This window comes from Canis lupus, chromosome 14, assembly GCF_011100685.1.
Source record: "Canis lupus familiaris isolate Mischka breed German Shepherd chromosome 14, alternate assembly UU_Cfam_GSD_1.0, whole genome shotgun sequence".
NCBI classification, from domain to species: Eukaryota; Metazoa; Chordata; class Mammalia; order Carnivora; family Canidae; genus Canis; species Canis lupus.
In genome coordinates, this window is record NC_049235.1 from 2,065,256 (window position 1) to 2,085,527 (window position 20,272).

Consider the following 20,272-nt stretch of genomic DNA (forward strand, 5'->3'; position numbering starts at 1 on the left):
TCACTCATATGTGAAAGTTAAGAAACCAGGCAAATGAACACAGGAGGGAAAAGAGAGACAGAGGCAAACCAGGAAACAGACTCTTAACTACAAAGAACAAACTATGGTTACCAGATGGGAGGTGGGTGTGATGATGGGTTAAATAGGTGATGGGATTTAAAAAGTGCACTTTTAATAAACACCGGGTATTGTCTGGGAGTGTTAAATAATAGCTACATTGTACACCTGACAGTAATACACTCTATGTTGACTAATTGAAATTTAAATTAGCACTTAAAAAAAAGAGTATCTGACTATATTATCAAGTGAGTAGAGGTCAGACCTGCCCATCATAATTTGGGTTCCCTCATGTCCATCAAATAACGAGTTTGGATTTGCCTCAGAAAAATTTGTTAAAACATGAAATTGATGAATCCAAGATTGAGCATGAGAAGCAATTGAAGCACCATAATTTACACAAGCAGATCCCCATGTGCCACAAAGGATGTATTTATGTCTCTTGGTCAGCTTGGACTTATGGCAAAATAAGGGATTCACTAAATTAGCAGATAGAGAAGGAAAAATATTCAAACTTGAATTATAGTTGACGTAGCTTTGTATGTTATGGCTTTAGTGAGTGAGAAATAGTTCCCATATTTAGAACTTTTTCATATGCACCTGATCTCTCACTTATTGTGGAAAGAGAAATGCTTCAAAGTTAGAATAACTAATAGTCTTGTGCAGTGGCAAGTTACTTGGAAGATTGCCTAGAAATATGGATGTAGCATAATTGAAAATTTGGAAACAGGGAGTGTTTGTGGTATGTGAGTGGACACATGGGAGTGACTGTTAAATGAGGATATCTTGGTATTTCATGAAAACACTCCTAAGGGAAAATCCACTATGGGTAAAGTACTAATTAAATAGGAAAAAAAGGATTCTGCTAGTTGAAATCCATCAGCCTTTGGTTTTGCTGGTAAATGGGCATAATAAAGCAGTAATAGCCATGTTTGGAGCTTTTGGGCTTCTACTCACCAGTGTTGATCTAGATACCATCACTGCCAGATTCCCAAGTAGTCAGTGACAAAGACCAAAGCTGAGCCAGGCCTGATAATGCATCATCCCAGGAAGACACCATTGGCCAATCAATGCCAGAATAACTATTTTAGATAATTTCTTCCTGGTATAAATTCATTTTGATTGAAATAGACAAATATTCCAGAAATGGAGTTTTTTCTTGCCCTCAGGGCATTAAGCACAGCAACTGAGGGCTTGCAGTATGTTTTATCCACTGACATTGGATTCTATGTAACATTTCATCAGACCAAACAACTCAAATGAATGCAGAGGAGGTGTAACAGTGGGCAAATGACTATGGGTTCATTGTTGTATCACACACTCCACTCCCCAGAACCTTCTAGTCTGAATGTGCATTGATACAGCTTGTTGAAGGCACCATTGAGATGACACATAAGATTGTTAGGTATGACACCCTGGGTAGGTAAGGGGTTATTTTCCAGAATACATTATTTTAATTCAGTGAACATTAGAGGATTCTGTGGATCTATCTGGCAGAATATTTAGATCTGCAGCAAATGATTATCTTCTCTTCATGTCTTTGTTCTTCAGGGCACAAAAGAAAAGATTAAATGTTGAGGAGAGAATTCCATTAAGGAGAGAATAATTTCCCATGGTGTTGGGTATAAATCTCTGTTGATTGTAGGTATGTAAACGTCTCTTGTCCTCAAGAGAGACTAGAAGATAGATCCAATTGCCAGCAGGCAGGAACACCAGGTCCCAAAGGTCCTAGGATAATGGAAAAGGATAGAACCAATATTTGCTACAATATAAACAATGCTGTTATGGAAATATTGTTCCATGTTGGAAACACACAAAGTAGATGCTGCTATAATTGGTATGATAGTTTTATGGGCAATTGTGTCATAGGAGAAATAAATAAAGGCAGACCCTTAACAAAGAAGCCAAATTAGTTCCATGTTTAAAAGGATGGTTTCTGGTTAAAGCAGATTTTACCAAGGAATAATTTAAGCTTCTGAACTCATCCACAGTCTCCAATTAGATAAAATGTCTTGTGCTTTATTTATTTATTTATTTTTTAAAGATTTTATTTATTTATTCATGAGAGGCACAGAGATAGAGAGAGAGAGAGAGAGAGAGAGAGAGAGGCAGAGACACAGGCAGAGGGAGAAGCAGGCTCCATGCAGGGAGCCGGACGTGGGACTCAATCCCGGGTCTCCAAGATCACACCCCAGGCTGAAGGTGGCGCTAAACCACTGAGCCACCTGGGCTGCCCAAGACATAGGCAGAGGGAGAAGCAGGCTCCATGCACCGGGAGCCCAACGTGGGATTCGATCCCGGGTCTCCAGGATCGTGCCCTGGGCCAAAGGCAGGCGCCAAACCGCTGCGCCACCCAGGGATCCCTTGTGCTTTAGACAATATAGTGTATTGTCACAAATGGACTTACTAACAGCAACATGTCAATTTAGTGCCACAATAGAGAGTAATATATTTTCAATGGTTTCCAGCAAGTCAACTATATATTGAAAGCACTAATGCAGAAAATGTGTTCATTTATGAATTCAAGTATATTCATTTATGAAAATTAATTAAGCTGCTCACTATTTATGCAGTTTGTATATTTATAATTTGTGCACCTTACACAGTAAGTAATTTTATATAATTGTCCATCCACACATTTATCTTATTTTTTGATTTAAATATTAACATCTAACATTATAATCGTTTTTTCCTTTTAATCCATATAGAGTCATCATAAAATATACAATAATATTTTATCTTTCCTCTTTTGATTAAAATTTGGTCTTCTTACACATGAACAACACTTTGCATTTCAGGCTACATTTCTATGAGTTTTCTTTGGGATATTTATGGAAGGGCTTGGTGGGGAAAAAAGTGTACATTTGTTATTGAACTAGTTTATATTCTCAGCAATGTATGAGAATCCCAAATTCAGCTCACACTAACTACTGCAAAGTTCTAACGACTGATCTTCAAAATATTTGTACTTAATATCATTTTTATTTGAATTTTAAAAACTTTTATTTGAATTAAAAGAATGTATCACAATGTATGTGAACAGAAATAAAATGTGCATTTACAAATTCTTTCTGTCTGGAAGCCATTGCTTCTTCCAATGAAGGGGGGAACCTGGGCAACTCAGTCAGTTGAGCATCTGATTTCAGCTCAGGTCATGATCTCAGGGTCATGAGATCAAGCCCCATGCCAGGATACCTGCTCAGTGGGGAGTTTGTTTCTTTTTTCTGCCTCTCCCTCCAGCTTGCTCATACTCTCTTCTTCTCTCTAAAATAAATAAATAAATAGATCTTTAACAATATTATTTGTTTGGGATTTTTTTCTATCCTTGTTTAATAAAATTACAAATCTTTGACCACTCGAGTAATTATTATTTTCCTTTCAACATTATCTATGTGTCTGTTTTGAGGCCAGTATCAAACAGTCTTGATGATCACAGCTTTATAGTCCAACCTGAAATCTGGCATTGTGATGCCCCAAGCTATGGTTTTCTTTTCTTAATATTCTCCTGGCTATTTAGGGTCTTTTCTAATTCTTATCTTTTCTAATTCCACACAAATCTTAATATTATTTGTTCCAACTCTCTGAAGAAAGTCCATGGTATTTTGATAGGGATTGCATTAAATGTGTACATTAACCTGGGTAACATTGACATTTTCACAATATTAATTCTTCCAATCCATGAGCATAGAATATTTTTCCATCTCTTTGTGTCTTCCTCTATTTCTTTCAGAAGAGTTATGTAATGTTTAGGGTATAGATCCTTTACCTCTTTGGTTAGATTTAGTCCCATCTTATGCTTTTGGGTGCAATTGTAAATAGGATTGACTCCTTAATTTCTCTTTCTTCAGTCTCATTGTTCGTGTATAGAAATGCCACTGACTTCTGGGCATTGATCTTGTATCCTGCCACACTGCCAAAATGCTGTATGAATTCTAGCAATCTTGGGGTGGAGTCTTTTGGGTTTTCTAGGTACAGTATCATGTCATCTGCAAAGAGGGAGAGTTTGACTTCTTCTTTGCCAATTTGAATGACTTTTATTTCTTTTTGCTGATTGCTGAGGCTAGAACTTCTAGTACTATGTTGAATAGCAGTGGTGAGAGTGGACATCCCTGTCTTGTTCCTGACCTTAGGGGAAAGGCTCCCAGTGTTTCCCCATTGAGAATGATATTGCTGTGAGCTTCTCATAGATGGCTTTTAAGATGTTGAGGAATGTTCCCTCTATCCTTACACTCTCTGAAGAGTTTTGATCAGGAATGGATGCTGTATGTTGTCAAATGTTTCTCTGCATCTATTGAGAGGATCCTATGCTTGTTTATTCTCCTGTTGATACGGTCTATCATGTTGATTGATTTATGAGTCTTGAACCAACCTTGCATCCTGGAGATCAATGCCACTTGGTCATGGTGAATAAACTTAAACTTTTGTGGATTGCTCTTAAGGTACTATTGGGTCCTATTTGTTAGTATCTTGTTGAGATTTTTTCATTTGTGTTCATCAGAGATATTGGTCTATAACTCTCCTTTTTCATGGGGTCTTTGGTTTTCGAATTAAGGTGATGCTGGCCTCATAGAACAAGTTTGGAAGTACTCCATCTTTTTCTATCTTTCAGAACAGCTTTCATAGAATAGGTATTGTTTCTTGTTTAAACGTTTGATAGAATTCCCCAGGGAAGCCATCTGGCCCTGGACTTTTGTGTCTCGGGAGTTTGTGATGACTGCTTCAATTGCTCCCTGATTATTGGTCTGTTCAGATTTTCTCTTTCTTCCTGTTCCAATTTGGTAAATTGTGGTTTTCCAGAAATGTATCCATATCTTCTAGGTTGCTTGATTATTGGCATATAGCTGCTCATAATAAGTTTTTAAAATCATTAGTATTTCCTTGGTATTGGTGGTGATCTCTGCCTTCTCATTCATGATTTATTGATTTCAGTCTTTTCTCTTTTGTTTTTAATAAGGCTGGCTAATGGTTTATCTATCTTACTAATTCCTTCAAAGAACCAACTCCTGGTTTTGTTGATCTATTCCACAGTTCTTCTGGTCTCTATTTCATTGAGTTTTGATCAAATCTTTTTTTATCTCTCTTCTGCTTGGTGTTTTATTTGCTGTTCTTTCTCTAGTTTTTTAGGTGCAAGGTTTTCTTGTGTATTTGAGCTTTTTCTAATTTTTGAGGGATGCTTGTATTGCGATGTATTTCCCCCTCAGGACTGTTTTGCTGCATCCCAAAGATTTTGAATGGTTGTATCTTCATTCTCATTAGATTCCATGAATCTTTTTAATTCTTCTCTAATTTCCTGGTTGACCCTTTCATCTTTTAGCAGGATGGTCCTTAACGTCCACATGTTTGAAATCCTTCCAAACTTCTTCTTGTGATTTAGTTCTAGTTTCAAAGCATTATGGTCTGAAAATACGCATGGACAATCCCAATCTTTTGGTATCGGTTTAAGACCTGATTTGTGACTCAGCATGTGGTCTATTTTGGAGAAAGTTCCATGTGCACTTGAGAAGACTATGTATTCAGTTGTGTTTGGATGTAAAGTTCTGTAAGTATCTGTGAAATCCATCTGGTCCAATGTATTATTTAAAGCTCTTGTTTCTTTGGAGATGTTGTGTTTAGAAGACCTGTCGATTATAGAAAGTGCTGCATTGAAGTCACCAAGTATAAGTGTATTATTATCTAAGTATGTCTTAACTTTGGTTATTAATTGATTGATATACTTGGCAGCTCCCACATTCGGGGCATATATATTGAGGATTGTTAAGTCCTCTTGTTGGATAAATCCTTTAAGTATGATCTTCTCTTCATCTCTCACTAATCTTCGGGATAAATTTAGTTTATCTGATATAAGGATGGCTACCCCTGCTTTCTTTTGAGGACCATTTGAATAGCACCTTTTATTTTCAGGCTGTAGGTGTCCTTCTGTCTAAAACGAGTCTCTTGTAGACAGCAAATAGATGGGTCCTGCTTTTTTATCCAGTCTGAAACCCCGTGCCTTTTGATGGAGCCCATTCACGTTCAGAGTTACTATTGAAAGATTGAGTTTAGTGGCATCATGATACCTATTCAGTCCCTGTTTTGTGGATTGTTCCATTGGACTTCTTCTTAAAGGGGAATTTTAAGAGTCCCCCTTAAGATTTCTTGCAGAGCTGGTTTGGAGGTCACATATTCTTTCAGTTCTTGCCTGTCTCGGAGGCTCTTTATCTCTCCTTCCATTCTGAGTGAGAGCCTTGCTGGATAAAGTATTCTTGCCTGCATGTTTTTCTCATTTAGGACCCTGAATATATCCTGCCAGCCCTTTCTGGCCTGCCAGGTCTCTGCAGAGAGGTCTGATGTTAATCTGATATTTCTCCCCATATAAGTTAGGGATCTCTTGTCTCTTGCTGCTTTAAGGATCTTCTCTTTATCTTTGGAATTTGCCAGTTTCCCTATTAAATGTCGAGATGTTGAAAGGTTTTTATTGATTTTGGGGGGGGGGGAATCTCTCTATTTCCTGGATCTGAATGCCTGTTTTCCTTCTCAGATTAGGAAAGTTTTCAGCTAGGATTTGTTCAAATACGTATTCTGGACCTCTGTCCCTTTTTGCGCCCTCGGGAACCCCAATTAAACGTAGATTTTTCTTCCTCTGGCTGTCACTTATTTCCCTTAATCTATCCTCATGATCTTTTAATTGTTTGTCTCTTTATTCCTCAGTTTCCCTCTTTGCCATCAACTTGTCTTCTATGTCACTCACTCGTTCTTCCACCTCATTAACCTTTGTCGTTAGGACCTCTAGTTTTGATTACATTGCATTTAATTGATTTTTAATTTCTGCCTAATTAGATCTAAATTCTTCAGTCATATAGTCTCTTGAGTCCTTTATGCCTTTTTTTTAATTATTTATTTTTTAATAATAGTCACACAGAGAGAGAGAGAGAGAGAGAGAGAGAGAGGCAGAGACACAGGCAGAGGGAGAAGCAGGCTCCATGCACCGGGAGCCCAATGTGGGATTCGATCCTGGGTCTCCAGGATCGCGCCCTGGGCCAAAGGCAGGGGCCAAACCGCTGCGCCACCCAGGGATCCCCCTTTATGCCTTTTTTATAGAGAGTGGCCAACTCTTGATTTCAGCTTAGGTCATGATCTGGAGAGCCTGAGGTTAAGCCCTTTACGGGGCTCCATGCTCGTCTGGGCGTCTGCTGGAGATTATTTCTGCTCTCCCTCTGCCCCTTCTCCTTCTGTGTCTCAAGTAAATAAAAGAAATCTTTAAAAAGATCATTACACCTATATTATAGGACAACACTCAGAAAAAGAAGAGAAAGAACAGGGGGTGGAATACTTGAGGAAGTAATAGCTGAAAATGTCCCTTAATCTGATGAAGGAAACAGACATCCAGACCCAGGAGACACAGAGAACTCCCATTAATATCAACAAAGTAGGCCAACAACAACAAAAATACATTGTAATTTAACCTGTGAAATATGGCAATAGAGAAAAAAAAAAAAAAAACCTTACAAGTGAAAGATGAAATGAGTCCTTTACTTACAGATTAAGACCCTAAATCTAACTGCACATCTCTCCACAGAAACTTGGCAAGCCGGAGTAGAGTGGCATGATACATTTAAGTTGTGAGTGGGAAAAATCCACAACCAAGAATACTATATAATAGCTTTGCTATTATTCAGGGTAAAAGGAGAGACAAAGAGTTTGCAGACAAACAAAAACTAAAGAAGTTCGTAACCATTAAACTAGCCCTTCAAGGAGTTTTAAAGGGAACTCTTTGAGTGGGAGAAAAGATCAAAATGACAAAGACAAGAAAAGAATAGAGAAAATCTCCAGAAAGAAAGACAAAATAAGTAATGGCACTAAATATATATCTATCTAAAATTACATTGAATGTAAATGGATTAAATGCTTCAATCAAAACAAATAGAATGTCAGAATGGATAAAAACAAGATGCATCTATATACTGCCTACAAGAGGTTCATTTCAGACCTAAAGGCAACTGCCCATTAGAAGTGGAGAAATAGGTATCCCACGAATGGATGTCAAGAAAAGCAGGAGTAGCAAAACAATTATCTGCAAAAATAAAGGAACTCCTTGACAATAATAACAATAATACTAGGGGACTTAAACATCTCCCTGACATAGTGGACAGATTATCTAAGCAGAAAATCAACAAGGAAACAAAGGCTTTGAAAGAAATACTGGACCAGAGGGACTTACCAGATATATTCAGAACATTCCATCCTAAAACAGCAGAACACACAATCTTTTCAAGTGAATGTGGGAAATTCTCAACAGTAGATCACATACCAGGCCACAAGTCAGCCTTCACAAGTACAAAAAGACTTAGGTCATACTATGCATCTTTTCTGACCACAAACCTATGAAACTTGAAGTTAACCACAAGAAAAATTTGGAAAAACCACAAACACATGGAGGTTGAACAACAGGCTACTAAACAATGAATAGGCCAACCAGAAAATCAAAGAAGAAATTAAAAAATGCATGGAAACAAGTTAAAATGAAACCACAATGGCCCCAAACTTTTGGAATGAAGCAAAAATGTCATAAGAGGGAAGTAAAAAGCAATAGAGAGCTATCTTAAAAAACAAGAAATCTCAAGTAAAAACCCAGCTAAAGGAGCTAGAAAAATAGCAACAAAAGACACCTTCAGCCAGCAGAAGGAAGGAAATAATAAAGATTAGATCAGAAATAAATGACATAGAAACTAATAACAAACAAAACCCCCCCCAAACTCCCCCCAAACCAAACCAAACAAAAAAACACAATAAAAAAATCAATAAAATGCTTTTCTTTGAAAAACTTACTAAATTTGATAACTCCCTAGCCAGACTTGTCAAAAACAACAGAGAAAGGATCCAAATAAATAAAATTACAAATGAGAAAGGAGAAAGAAGAAACAACAGGAGGAAATAGAAAACTTGAACAAACCAATAGCTAGCAAAGAAATTGAATCAGCATTCAAAAAAATCCCAAGAAACAAAACTCCAGGGTCAGATGGCTTCACAGGCGAATTCTAGCAAACTTTGAAAGAACAGTTAATACCTATTACTCTCAAACTATTCTAAACAAATATAAATGGAAGGAAAACATCCAAAATCATTCTGTGAGGCCAGCATTACCCTGATACCAAAACCAGACTGACTCAACTAAAAAAGAGAACTATAGACCAAGATCCCTGGTGAAAATGAATGCGAAAATTCTCAATAAGATACTAAAAAATAAAATATAACATTACATTAAAATAATAATTCATCAGGATCAAGTGGGGTTTATTTCTGTGCTGCAAGGGTGGTTCATATTCACAAATCAATCAAAGTGATATACTACATTAATAAAAGGATAAGAACCAAACGGTCCTTTCAATAGATACAGAAGAGGTATGTGACAAAGCACAACATTCATTCATGCTACAAAACCTTAATGAAGTAGGTTTGCTGGGAATGTACAACATAATAAAGGCCAAATACCAAAAACCAACAACTAATATCATCCTCAATGAGGAAAAACAGAACTTTTCCTCTATAGTCAGGAACTAAACAAGACAGGAATGTCCACTCTCACCACTGTTATTCAACATAGTACTAGAAGTCCTAGCCTCAGCAATACAACAACAAAAAGATATAAAAAGCATCCAAAATTGGCAATAAATAAGTCAAACTTTCAGTATTTGGAAATGACATGATATTCTATATAGAAAACCCAAAGGACTCCACCAAAAAATTACTAGAATAATACATGCATTCAGTAAATTCATAGGATACAAAATCAATGTACAGAAATCTGTTGCATTTCTATTCACCAACAATAAAGCAAAAGAAAGAAATTAAGGAATCAAAGCCATTTACAATGGCACCAAATACCATAAGAAACCTAGGAATAAACTTAACCAAATTGCTAAAAGATCTGTACTTTGAAAACTATAAAACATGGCTGAAAGAATTTATTTATTTTTTAAATATTTTATTTATTTATTCATAGAGACATACACAGAGAGACAGAGGAGAGAGAGAGAGAGAGAGAGAGAGAGAGAGAGAGAGAGAGAGCGGCAGAGACACAGGCAGAGGGTGAAGCAGGCTCTATGCAGGGAGCCTGACGTGGGACTCAATCCCGGGTCTCCAGGATCACACCCCGGGCTGCAGGTGGCGCTAATCCGCTGCGCCACTGGAGCTGCCCTGGCTGAAAGAATTCAAACAGGACTTGCAGTTCATGTTCATAGATCGGAGGAAAAAATATTGTTAAAATGTCTAGATTACCCAAAGAAATCTGCACTTTTAATGCAATCCCTATTAAAATACTACCAGCATTTTTCACAGAGCCAAGGAAGTAATCCTAAAATTTATATGGAACAACATAAGACCCCAAATAGTCCAAACATTCTTGAACAAGAAAAGCAAAGTTGGGGGCATTACAATTCTGGATTTCAAGTTGTATTACAAAGTTGTAGTGGCTAAGACAGTATGTTATTGGCACACACACACACACACACACACACAAAGACACATAGGTCATTAAAACAGAATAGAAAACCCAGAAATGAACCCAAAACCATATGGTCAATTAATCTTCAAGAAAAGCAGCAAAGATTATCCAATAGGAAAAAGATAGCCTCTTCAACAACTGGTGCTGGGAAAACTTGACAGCAACACGCTAAAACTATGAAACTGAAACACTTTCTTACATCAAACTTACAGAAAAATAAGTTCAAAATGGATGAAAGATCTAAATGTGAGAAGGAAACCAAAAGTCCTATCAAAGAACACAGCTGCAACCTCTTTGATATAAGAGGTACCAACTTTTTACTCTATATGTCTCCTCAGGCAAGGAAAACAAAAGGAAAAATAAACTATTGGGACTTCATCAAAATAAAAATCTGCACAGCGAAGGAAACTATCAACAAATCTAAAAGGCTGACCAAGGAATGGGAGATGTTATTTGCAAAATACATATCTGATAAAGGCTTAGTATCAAAATCTTTAAAGAATTTATCAAACTCAATCCCCTCTAAATTAAACTATCCAGTTAAGAAATGCACAGAACTCATGAGTAGACATTTTTCCAAAGAAGACACAGATGACTAATAGACACATGAAAAGATGCTCAACATCACTCATCATCAGGGAAATGCAAATCAAACCTCAATGAGATATCACCTCAAGACAGCATGACTAAAATTAACACCACAGGAAACTATAGGTATTGGCAAGGATGTGGAGAAAGGGGAATTCTCTTGCACTGCTGGTTGGAATGCCAACAGGTGCAGCTACTCTGGAAACCAGTATGGAGTTTTCTCAAAGTTAGAAATAGAACTGCTCTAGGATTAGAATTGCAATACTAAGTATTTATCCAAAGGATGCAAAAACACTGATTGGAAGGGATACATGCACCCTAATGCTTATAGTAGCATTATCAACAATAGCCAAATTGTGGAAAGAACTCAAATTTCCATGGACTGATGAATGGATAAAGAAGATGTGGTATATATACTCAATGTAATATTACTCAGCCATAAAAAAGGGAATAGAATCTTGCTATTCACAATAATATGGATGGAACTAGAGAGTATTATGTGAAGTGAAAAAAGTTCGATCAGAGAAAGGCAAATAAAAGGCAACCAACATATGATTTCACTCAAACTGTGGAATTTAAGAAACAAAACAGTAAGCAGGATAAAATAGAGAGTTAAGCCACGAGACAGACTCTTAACTATACAGAACAATCTGACGTTTACCTGAGGGGAGTTAGTGAGGGGATGGGTTAAATGGGTGATGGGTATTAAAGAGGGCACATGTACTGATTAACCTGGGCGTTGTATGTAACTAATGGATCATGAATTCTATACCTAAAACTAATATTGCACTGTATGTAACCATCTGGAATTTAAAATGTGGAGAATAAAATAAAATAAGAATTAAAAATAAATGATCAGTGGAAAATACTTTTTTGTTATTGTTCTTGACTTTGCTTACTGTCTTAATAACTAGGCTCATCATTTCCCTATAGACTTGGGTTCTATTATTATCCACTCCATATTCTGTTTTCTTTTGCAGCAGGTATTATTCCAATTTGATCTGCAAAAACTCTGCATGTACCTGAGAGCAATATCCCTCAGTCTACTTCTGGAAGCCAATTTGCTCCAGACTCCAGGGGCCCCCATCTCTGTGGGCATCTAATGGAAAATATTCTATGATATATTTTACACCATCTTTTCTTCATCACTGTGTTTGCACATTAATTTGGGCTGTTTCTTCTGGATATAAACAGAGGAAGAAGTCAGAAATATTGCCTTATCATCATTACTGCAGAAAGCGAATACATATCGAGAAACTACGTTATTTTATCAAGGTATTATTCATTTTCTATTTCTCAGGTTTTTATCCATTAAGGGAAAAATGAGTTTTACTTGTCATGAGGTTTATGTAACCAATAATTTCAACCTGTTTTTGAGAAAAACATGAAGACAGGTGTTTTATTAAAGTGATTTGATCATTCCCTTAGTTGTGCTATGTGATTTTTTTCAATAAAACAAGTAAACAAAATAACTTAGCTCAGACAGTGTACATTGATTTTTATTAATTTAATTAGCTTAGAAGATACCTAATTCAGTTTGGAGCTATTAGAAAAAATACTTCATGGTAGAGATTTGTTTACTTTGTTTCTTAGCATTGAGAATTGTTTCTTAATACAAGTAGAATAAGAAGTAACTTTTCAGAAGTAGGAATCACCCAGAAAAGGCCATTTTGAAGTATGTGTAAGAAGACTTCATAGCGCTCAAATTAAATGTTTTCAAAAACTCATCTCATTTACTGCCATTTTGTTATTGTGGAAATTGAAACTCAAATTTAGTTTTAGCTTCCTCAATTTAAAGCAGCTCAGCTGTGTCAGAATATGAATAGAACTCAGACCTCCTTCAATCCCATCAGAACACAGGTTATCTTAGTTTTATTAACTTTATGAACTTGATTTATTAATATTTTGAGTGAGATATTGAGACATGGAGGAGGAAGATTAGGACTTAGGATATTCTTACGTAGTCAAATTGTGTATTTGAAGAAAATGATCCCAGGTGAATGAACAAGTTCAGAGGTTCTGTTCTGCCCAAGGCATATACCAGGAATATGCTATCTAACTGGTACCTCCTCAAATGTCGTACATTTGAATAAAATAGGGATAGGCATAATATCCTGAAACTGCTCTATTGCATAGTTACCCCACATCCAGTGTAATCATGCTCCTCTGGCCTTTGACAGTCTTGGAATACACAGGGGGCTGAAGCAAGAACTCTTATACTCCTGCACTCTATGTATCCTCACATCTCTTGGGAAGTTTCTCCTCAAACTGAACTCTCTCCTGTCAACAGAAAGAAAGAATATTAAAACCCATTTATTCAAGATGCAGGAAAATTATTGTACATTTATTTTTTGTCACTGACAAAGAGAAATTCCACAGCTGTCCATCCATTCCTCACATAATGTGTGGATTTATAACTCCACAACTAAAGAGAGAGAAGAGGCCATATTAAAGAGAGTAGGAAATACCAACTCATGGTTTAGGGAGAAAGAGATTGTGGGTCCTGTGTAGGTGAAGGAGCTGTGGTCACAAACAAGGGTGGGGGAAATAGAGGAGCACAGAAGAGTAATACACAAGGAGAATGTTTCCCCAAAGCCATTGGCTTAGAATATGAGAGGGGTTGAATTTCATTAGTTCTTGTTGCCTGGAACTTTAAGAATGGAATTGTAAAGGTCAGTTGGTTTGGCTGGGATAGAGCCCAGAGGGCACTGCCCTGCTCCTGGAGAGAAGGTAGGTAAACACTGGAGCCTGTCACTACTCGCCCATCCCCTCGCCCATCCCCTTCCCCTCGCCCCCCTCTCCTTCCACTACTCCTTGTTTGTTTCCCAGAGTTAGGAGTCTCTCATGTTCTGTCACCCTCTCTGATATTTTCCACTCATTTTCTTTCCTTTTCCCTTTATTCTCCAAATCTGCTCCTTCAGTATTTCTCACATCTATAAATGGCATACTATCCATCAGATTTCCCGAGACAGAAATCTGGTTTATATATAATAAAATGTAACCATCTTGGGGATCCCTGGGTGGCACAGCGGTTTGGCGCCTGCCTTTGGCTCAGGGCGCGATCCTGGAGACCTGGGATCGAATCCCACGTCGGGCTCCCGGTGCATGGAGCCTGCTTCTCCCTCTGCCTGTGTCTCTGCCTCTCTCTCTCTCTCACTGTGTGCCTATCATAAATAAATTAAAAAAAAATTAAAAAAAATAAAATAAAATGTAACCATCTTAAGTGTAAAAACAAAACAAAACTCTGAAGCATGTAAAGAGCAATCTGAAGAATGCCTGGGCACACGAGTGGAAGATTATTCACTTTTCTCCCAGTGCATCCCTGAGAGGAAGCTTTCAAGGAGACACCTACCAATGAATAAAGGAGCGGGCTAGCACCATTTCCCTCTCCTGTCCCTCAGCAAAAATACACAGCCATCTGCAGGAAGTAGTGCAGCACTTACACTGTCTGCCTAACTTGCTTTCACCCAACCCCTCACGGCTGCCATAGTTAAGATTCCTTCAGTTCTAATGTGGTGGACACTTCCTCCAGGAGATGAGCACGAGCCCCTGCTCACAAGACATCTCCTAACCTGAAAGTTTGGCAGGGCTTCAGATCTGGTGGAGTTGGTGTCAGGTATCATTTTACAAGCAGACCAGTGCATATTCAGCTCAGGGATTAAACACTGCCCACAACAGGCAAGAGCAGCCACAACCCCACAGCAGCCCACACAGCATACACCTGAAGTGCCAGTCCCTAGACATGACAAGACTTCTTCCTCATAAGGCCATTACTTTCAGGAACAGGAAACCTACATGGCCTTTCTAACACAGAGAAGGAAAGATGGAGGAATTTATCCCAAATTAAAGAATGAGATAAGGTGATAGCCAGAGATCTAAGTGAAACAGATCTATAAACAACATGCCTGATGGAGAATTTAAAGCAGCAATCATAAGGATACTCACTGGGCTTAAGAAAAGAATAGAAGACATTAGGAAAACACTTACCACAGAGTTAAGAGTTAAAAAAAGAATCAATCAGTGATGAAGAATGTAATAAGGTAGACTGGAAACATGGTTTGTGCAGTGAACAGCTGGCTAGAGGATCTGGCAGTGGAACAAACTAGTGACTTAGAAGACAAAATAATGGAAAATAATGAAGGTGAACAAAAGAGAGAAAGAATTATGCAACATGAGTATAGACTGAGGGAACTCTGTATCTCTATCAAATGTAATAGCATTTGTACTATAGGAATCTCAGAAGAAGAAAGAGAAAAGGGGGGCAGCAAATTTATTTAAAGCAATAATAGCTGAAGCATTCCTAATCTGGGGAAGGAAACAGATATCCAGATGCAAAAGGCATAGAGAATTCCCACCAAAATCAACAAAAGCAGATCAATAGCAAGACATGTTGTAATTAAACTTGCATAATATAGCAATAAAGAAAAAAAAACTAAAAGCAGCAAGACAAAAGAAGTCCCTAACTCACAAAGGAAAACACATAAGGCAGGGATCCCTGGGTGGTTCAGTGGTTTAGCACCTGACTTCAGCTCAGAGCGTGATCCTGGAGTCCCAGGATTGAGTCCCATATCAGGCTCCCTGCATGGAGCCTGGTTCTCCCTTTGCTTGTGTCTCTGCCTCTCTCTCTCTCTCTCTCTGTCTGTCTCTCATGAATAAATACATAAATAAATCTTAAAAAAGAAAAAGGAAAACACATAAAGCTAGCTGGAGATTTCCTAAAAGAAAATTGGCAAGCCAGAAGAAAGTGTCATAATATATTAAAAATGCTGAGTGGGAAAAATCTGCAGCCAAGAATATTCTATCCAGCAAGGCTGTCATAAAGAAGAGAAGGAGAGGTAGGGAGTTTCCCAGACAAACAAAAATTAAAGGAGTTAATGACCACTAAACTAGCTCTGTAAGAAATATTAAAGGGAACTCTTTGAGCAGAGGGAAGTGACCAAAAGTGACAAAACCAATAAAGGATCAGAGAAAAATCTCCAAAAACAATGACAAGAATAAAATGGCAATAAATATATATCTATCATTAATTGCTGTGACTGCAAATGGAATAAATGCTCCAATCAAAGACATAGGGTGTTAGGATGGATAAAAAATAGGCTTATTTCAGACTTAAAGACAACTGCAGATTGAAAGTGAGGGGATGGAGAAGCATGTATTATGCAAATAAATGTCAAAAGAAAGAGTAGTAGTACTTACATCAGACAAACCAGACTTTTTGTTTCTGTTTTTTTTTGTGTGTGTGTGTATTTATTTATTTATTTATTTATTTATTTTGAGAAAGGATTCAAGGACAGACACAACACAGTAGATGCGCATTAACAAGCAGCAGAGTTTATTAAGGTGAACATACACTCTCTAGATGTGAGAGTGAGCGAGCTCAAGGGAGAGGTACCCTTTTTTGTTCTTTTATTATTTTTTTTCCTGATTTGGTATCAGGATGATAATGGCCCCACAGAATGATGTTAAATGTACCCTCTCATCTACTACTTTTAAAATTTTCATAAGCTTATCATTAATTATTATCAGTTTTTAATGTTTGGTAGAATTCACCAAAGAAATCATATGGTCTCAGGCTTTTCTGTGCTGGTTGATTTTGATTCTTAATTCAGTTTTCATTCTTGTTATTGGTCTACAAGAATTCCTATTTTTTGTATCTAGACCATTTTTAGGAATTACGCGTTTTTTTTCTAAATTATCTGATTTGTTAGTATATAAAATTATTTATAGTAATCTGTTATCACACTGTATTTATGCAGTATCTGTTGTATTGTTTTCTCTCCCATTTCTCATTTTTGTTTTTGAGCCTTCATTCATTTTCCTTAGTTAATGTAGTTAAAGCATTGTCAAGCATTTCTTTCTTTTTTAAGCTGGTCATTACTTTCAATGTAATGTTATTGTTTATTCTTGTCTCTTATTTATTTCTGATTTTTTTGTTTCCTTTTTTCTAGTAAATTTTGGACAAGTTTATTCTTTTTTTTAGTTCCTTGTGGTATAATTTTGCTTATTTGAATGCTTTTTCCTTAATATAAGCATTTATAGCATAGAAAATAAAATAGAATTACCATATGATTGAATAATTCCACTACTAGATATTTACCAAAAGGAAATTAAAACACTAATTTAAAAAGATACATGCACTCCTGTGTTTATTTCAACATTATTTACAATAGCCAAGATACAGAGGCAGCTCAAGAGTTCATGGATCGATAAAGAAGATATATATATGTTGAAAATTACTCAGTCATAAAGAAGAATGAAATCTCACCATTGGTAACAGTATTGGAGGGTAAAATGCTATGTGCAATAAGTCAGAGAAAGACAAATGCCATTTGATTTCACTCATATGTGGAATTTAAGGAACAAAACAAACAAGCAAAGAAAAAAGAGACAAACAAAAAAAGCCCAGACTCCTAAATATAGAATAATGTGATGGTTACCAAAGGGGAAGTGGGTGAAGGGATGGGTGAAATAGGTGAAGAATATTAAGAGTAAACTTACCTTGATGAGCACTGAGTAATGTATAAAATTATTGAATCACTATATTGTGCACCTGAGACTAGTAGAACACTAAATATACTAGAATTAAAAAAAAAACAGTTTTGAGGATATGTTAGGGCATTTGAGTTTTCCTTCAAGCAAAATGGTAACTTGAATGATTTTTAAGTAGAGCATTGACATGATCTAATCGGAGTTTAGTAAGGCTACTCTAGTTTTGAGTAAAATATGGATAGGAGAGACAAAGTTTGGAGTTAGCAAATTCTAAATGAACCTGTTTAAAAAAGTTCAGGACAGAGAGAGAGAGAGAGAGAGAGTCAGAGAACATATTTTAACGTGAAACATGTGAATGAATTTAAAGGATATTCAGAGGACATGATCAATAGTAAACAAATTTTGATTCATGTTGATTGTGAAGTTTCAGTGGTATAGCCAGGAGTTACCAAATGTAGAGATGGCTACATGGAACAGAGAAAGAATTGGGAGATTTAGATGTGGGAAATTTTAGCATAGAGATGATGAGATGATGATTGACTTTATGACCCTTCTGTGTGCCAAAGAAGCCTATAAATAAAGTATCGGGTTTTTTCCTTAAAAATAAATCCACAATAGCTAAACTATGGAAAGAGCCCAAGGTGTCCATTGACAGGGATGGATAAATAAGATACATCAGCGTGGATGGAACTGGAGGGCATTATGCAGAATTAAATAAGTCAATCAGAGAAATACACTTATATGGTTTCACTCATATGTGCAATATAAGAATTAGCACAAAGGATTACAGGTGAAGGGATGGAAAACTGAATGGGAAGAAATCAGAGAGGGAGACAAACCATGAGATTTTTAACTATAGGAAACCAACTAAAAGTTGCTGGGGGTGTGGGTGGGGGGCATGGGGTTACTCTGTGATGGACCTTAAGGAGGGCACATGATGTAATGAGCTTTGGGTATTACAGGCAACTGAGGAATCACTGGACTCTACATCTGAAACTAATGATGTACTGTATGTTTGCTAAATGAATTTAATTTCAAAAAAAATTAAATTTAGGGCAGCCTGGGTGGCTCAGGGGTTTTGTACCACCTTCAGCCCAGGGCATGATCCTGGAGACCCAGGATAGAGTCCCATGTCAGGCTCTCTGCATGGAGCCTGCTTCTTCCTCTGCCTGTGTCTCTGCTTCTCTCTCTCTGTATGTGTCTCTCATGAGTAAATAAATAAAATCTTTAAAAAACCCCAAAATTTTAAATTTAAAAAAGTCTACCACCATCTCATTTACTTAAGTAATATTGAAGATATTTAATTTATTCCTTTAACTAGGGGATATAATTCCTACAGCATCATATTAAGACAACACTTTGTTTATTTTTCTTTGTCTTATTTTTAATTATTATGTATTTTCTTAAACAGAACACAGTTTTCCTTGCCCAATGGACAATCTCACAGAAGTGACAGAGTTCCTGCTCATGGGGTTTTCTGACATCTGCGAGCTACAGATACTTCATGCTGGACTCTTTCTGCTGATTTATCTGACAGCAGTGGTGTGGAACGTTCTCATCATGATTATCATTACTTTTGATCAGTATCTTCACCGGCCTATGTACTTCTTTCTGAAGAACCTCTCCTTTTTAGATTTGTGCTATGTTTCAGTCACTGTGCCTAAGTCAATCCACAGCTCCCTGACTCACAGTAACTCCATCTCTTACCTTGGCTGTGTGGCTCAAGTCTATTTTTTCTTTGCTTTTGCATCTGCTGAGCTGGCCTTTCTCACTGTCATGTCCTATGATCGCTATGTTGCCATTTGCCACCCCCTCCAATATGAAGCCATTATGACATCAGAAAAATGCCACCACATAGCAGCCATTGCCTGGCTGAGTTGCTTTATTTATGCATCTGTCCACACTGGCAACATATTTTGGGAGCCCATATCAAGATACAGAAAAATCCACCAGTTCTTCTGTGACATCTCCCACGTTTTGGCCCTGGTTTCCCATGAGGTTTTCTTTGCTGAGTTTGTGAGCCTGGCTCTGAGCTCCTGCTTTGTGCTGGTTTGCTTTGTTCTTATGATCATCTCCTATATCCAGATCTTCTCAACAGTGCTCAGAATCCCTTCAGTAGAGAGTAGGGCAAAAGCGTTTTCTACCTGCTCTCCACAGCTGATTGTTATTATGCTCTTCCTTACTACAGGGCTCTTTGGTGCCTTGGGACCAATTGCCAAGACTTCATCCATTCAAGATTTGGTGATTGCTGTGGCTTACACAGTTTTGCCTCCCTTCCTAAATCCCATCATATATAGTCTTCGAAACAAGGAGATTAAAGCAGCTATTTGGAGGATATTTGAGAAGATAAATTCTTTGCAAATTAGAAACAATTAGATTTTGCTAATACAAGATCTGTAACGAAAGACTAGGAGAGTATAAATACTTTATGGAAAAAAAAAGATATTGGAAAAACTTGAGCGGCAGATTATTTCCAACCCATATGTAGAAATAAATACAAATATTTCTTCAAAAATTAAAAATCTCTTGATATCAAATTTTGCAAAATTGTGTAACTACAACTTTTGTGGTGTTCCATTCCTTCTCATTCCATATCTTTGAACTCATTTAAATACCTTATATTGAGCCTGATATCCTACACTCAAGTTACTATGTATT

The 20,272-nt window shown here is 37.1% G+C and overlaps 1 protein-coding gene and 1 long non-coding RNA gene across 3 annotated transcripts; one reads left to right on the forward strand and one right to left on the reverse strand.

The window, feature by feature from the left end:
• Positions 1-1,488: 1,488 nt before the first annotated feature.
• On the reverse strand, positions 1,489-19,439 carry LOC119867426. 2 transcript variants are annotated; one of them, XR_005369140.1, is made up of 4 exons: positions 19,322-19,439; positions 13,266-13,405; positions 3,253-3,321; positions 1,489-1,785 (listed from the first exon to the last, which is right to left on the reverse strand). It is a non-coding gene; the product is annotated as an uncharacterized LOC119867426 (long non-coding RNA). The 2 variants fall into 2 exon arrangements; XR_005369139.1 differs by lacking the exon at positions 3,253-3,321.
• OR14I2 (olfactory receptor family 14 subfamily I member 2) lies at positions 19,046-19,990 on the forward strand. The gene has a single exon (NM_001389058.1). It carries the CDS (start codon positions 19,046-19,048, stop codon positions 19,988-19,990), a length of 945 nt encoding a protein of 314 aa, NP_001375987.1.
• Positions 19,991-20,272: the final 282 nt, after the last annotated feature.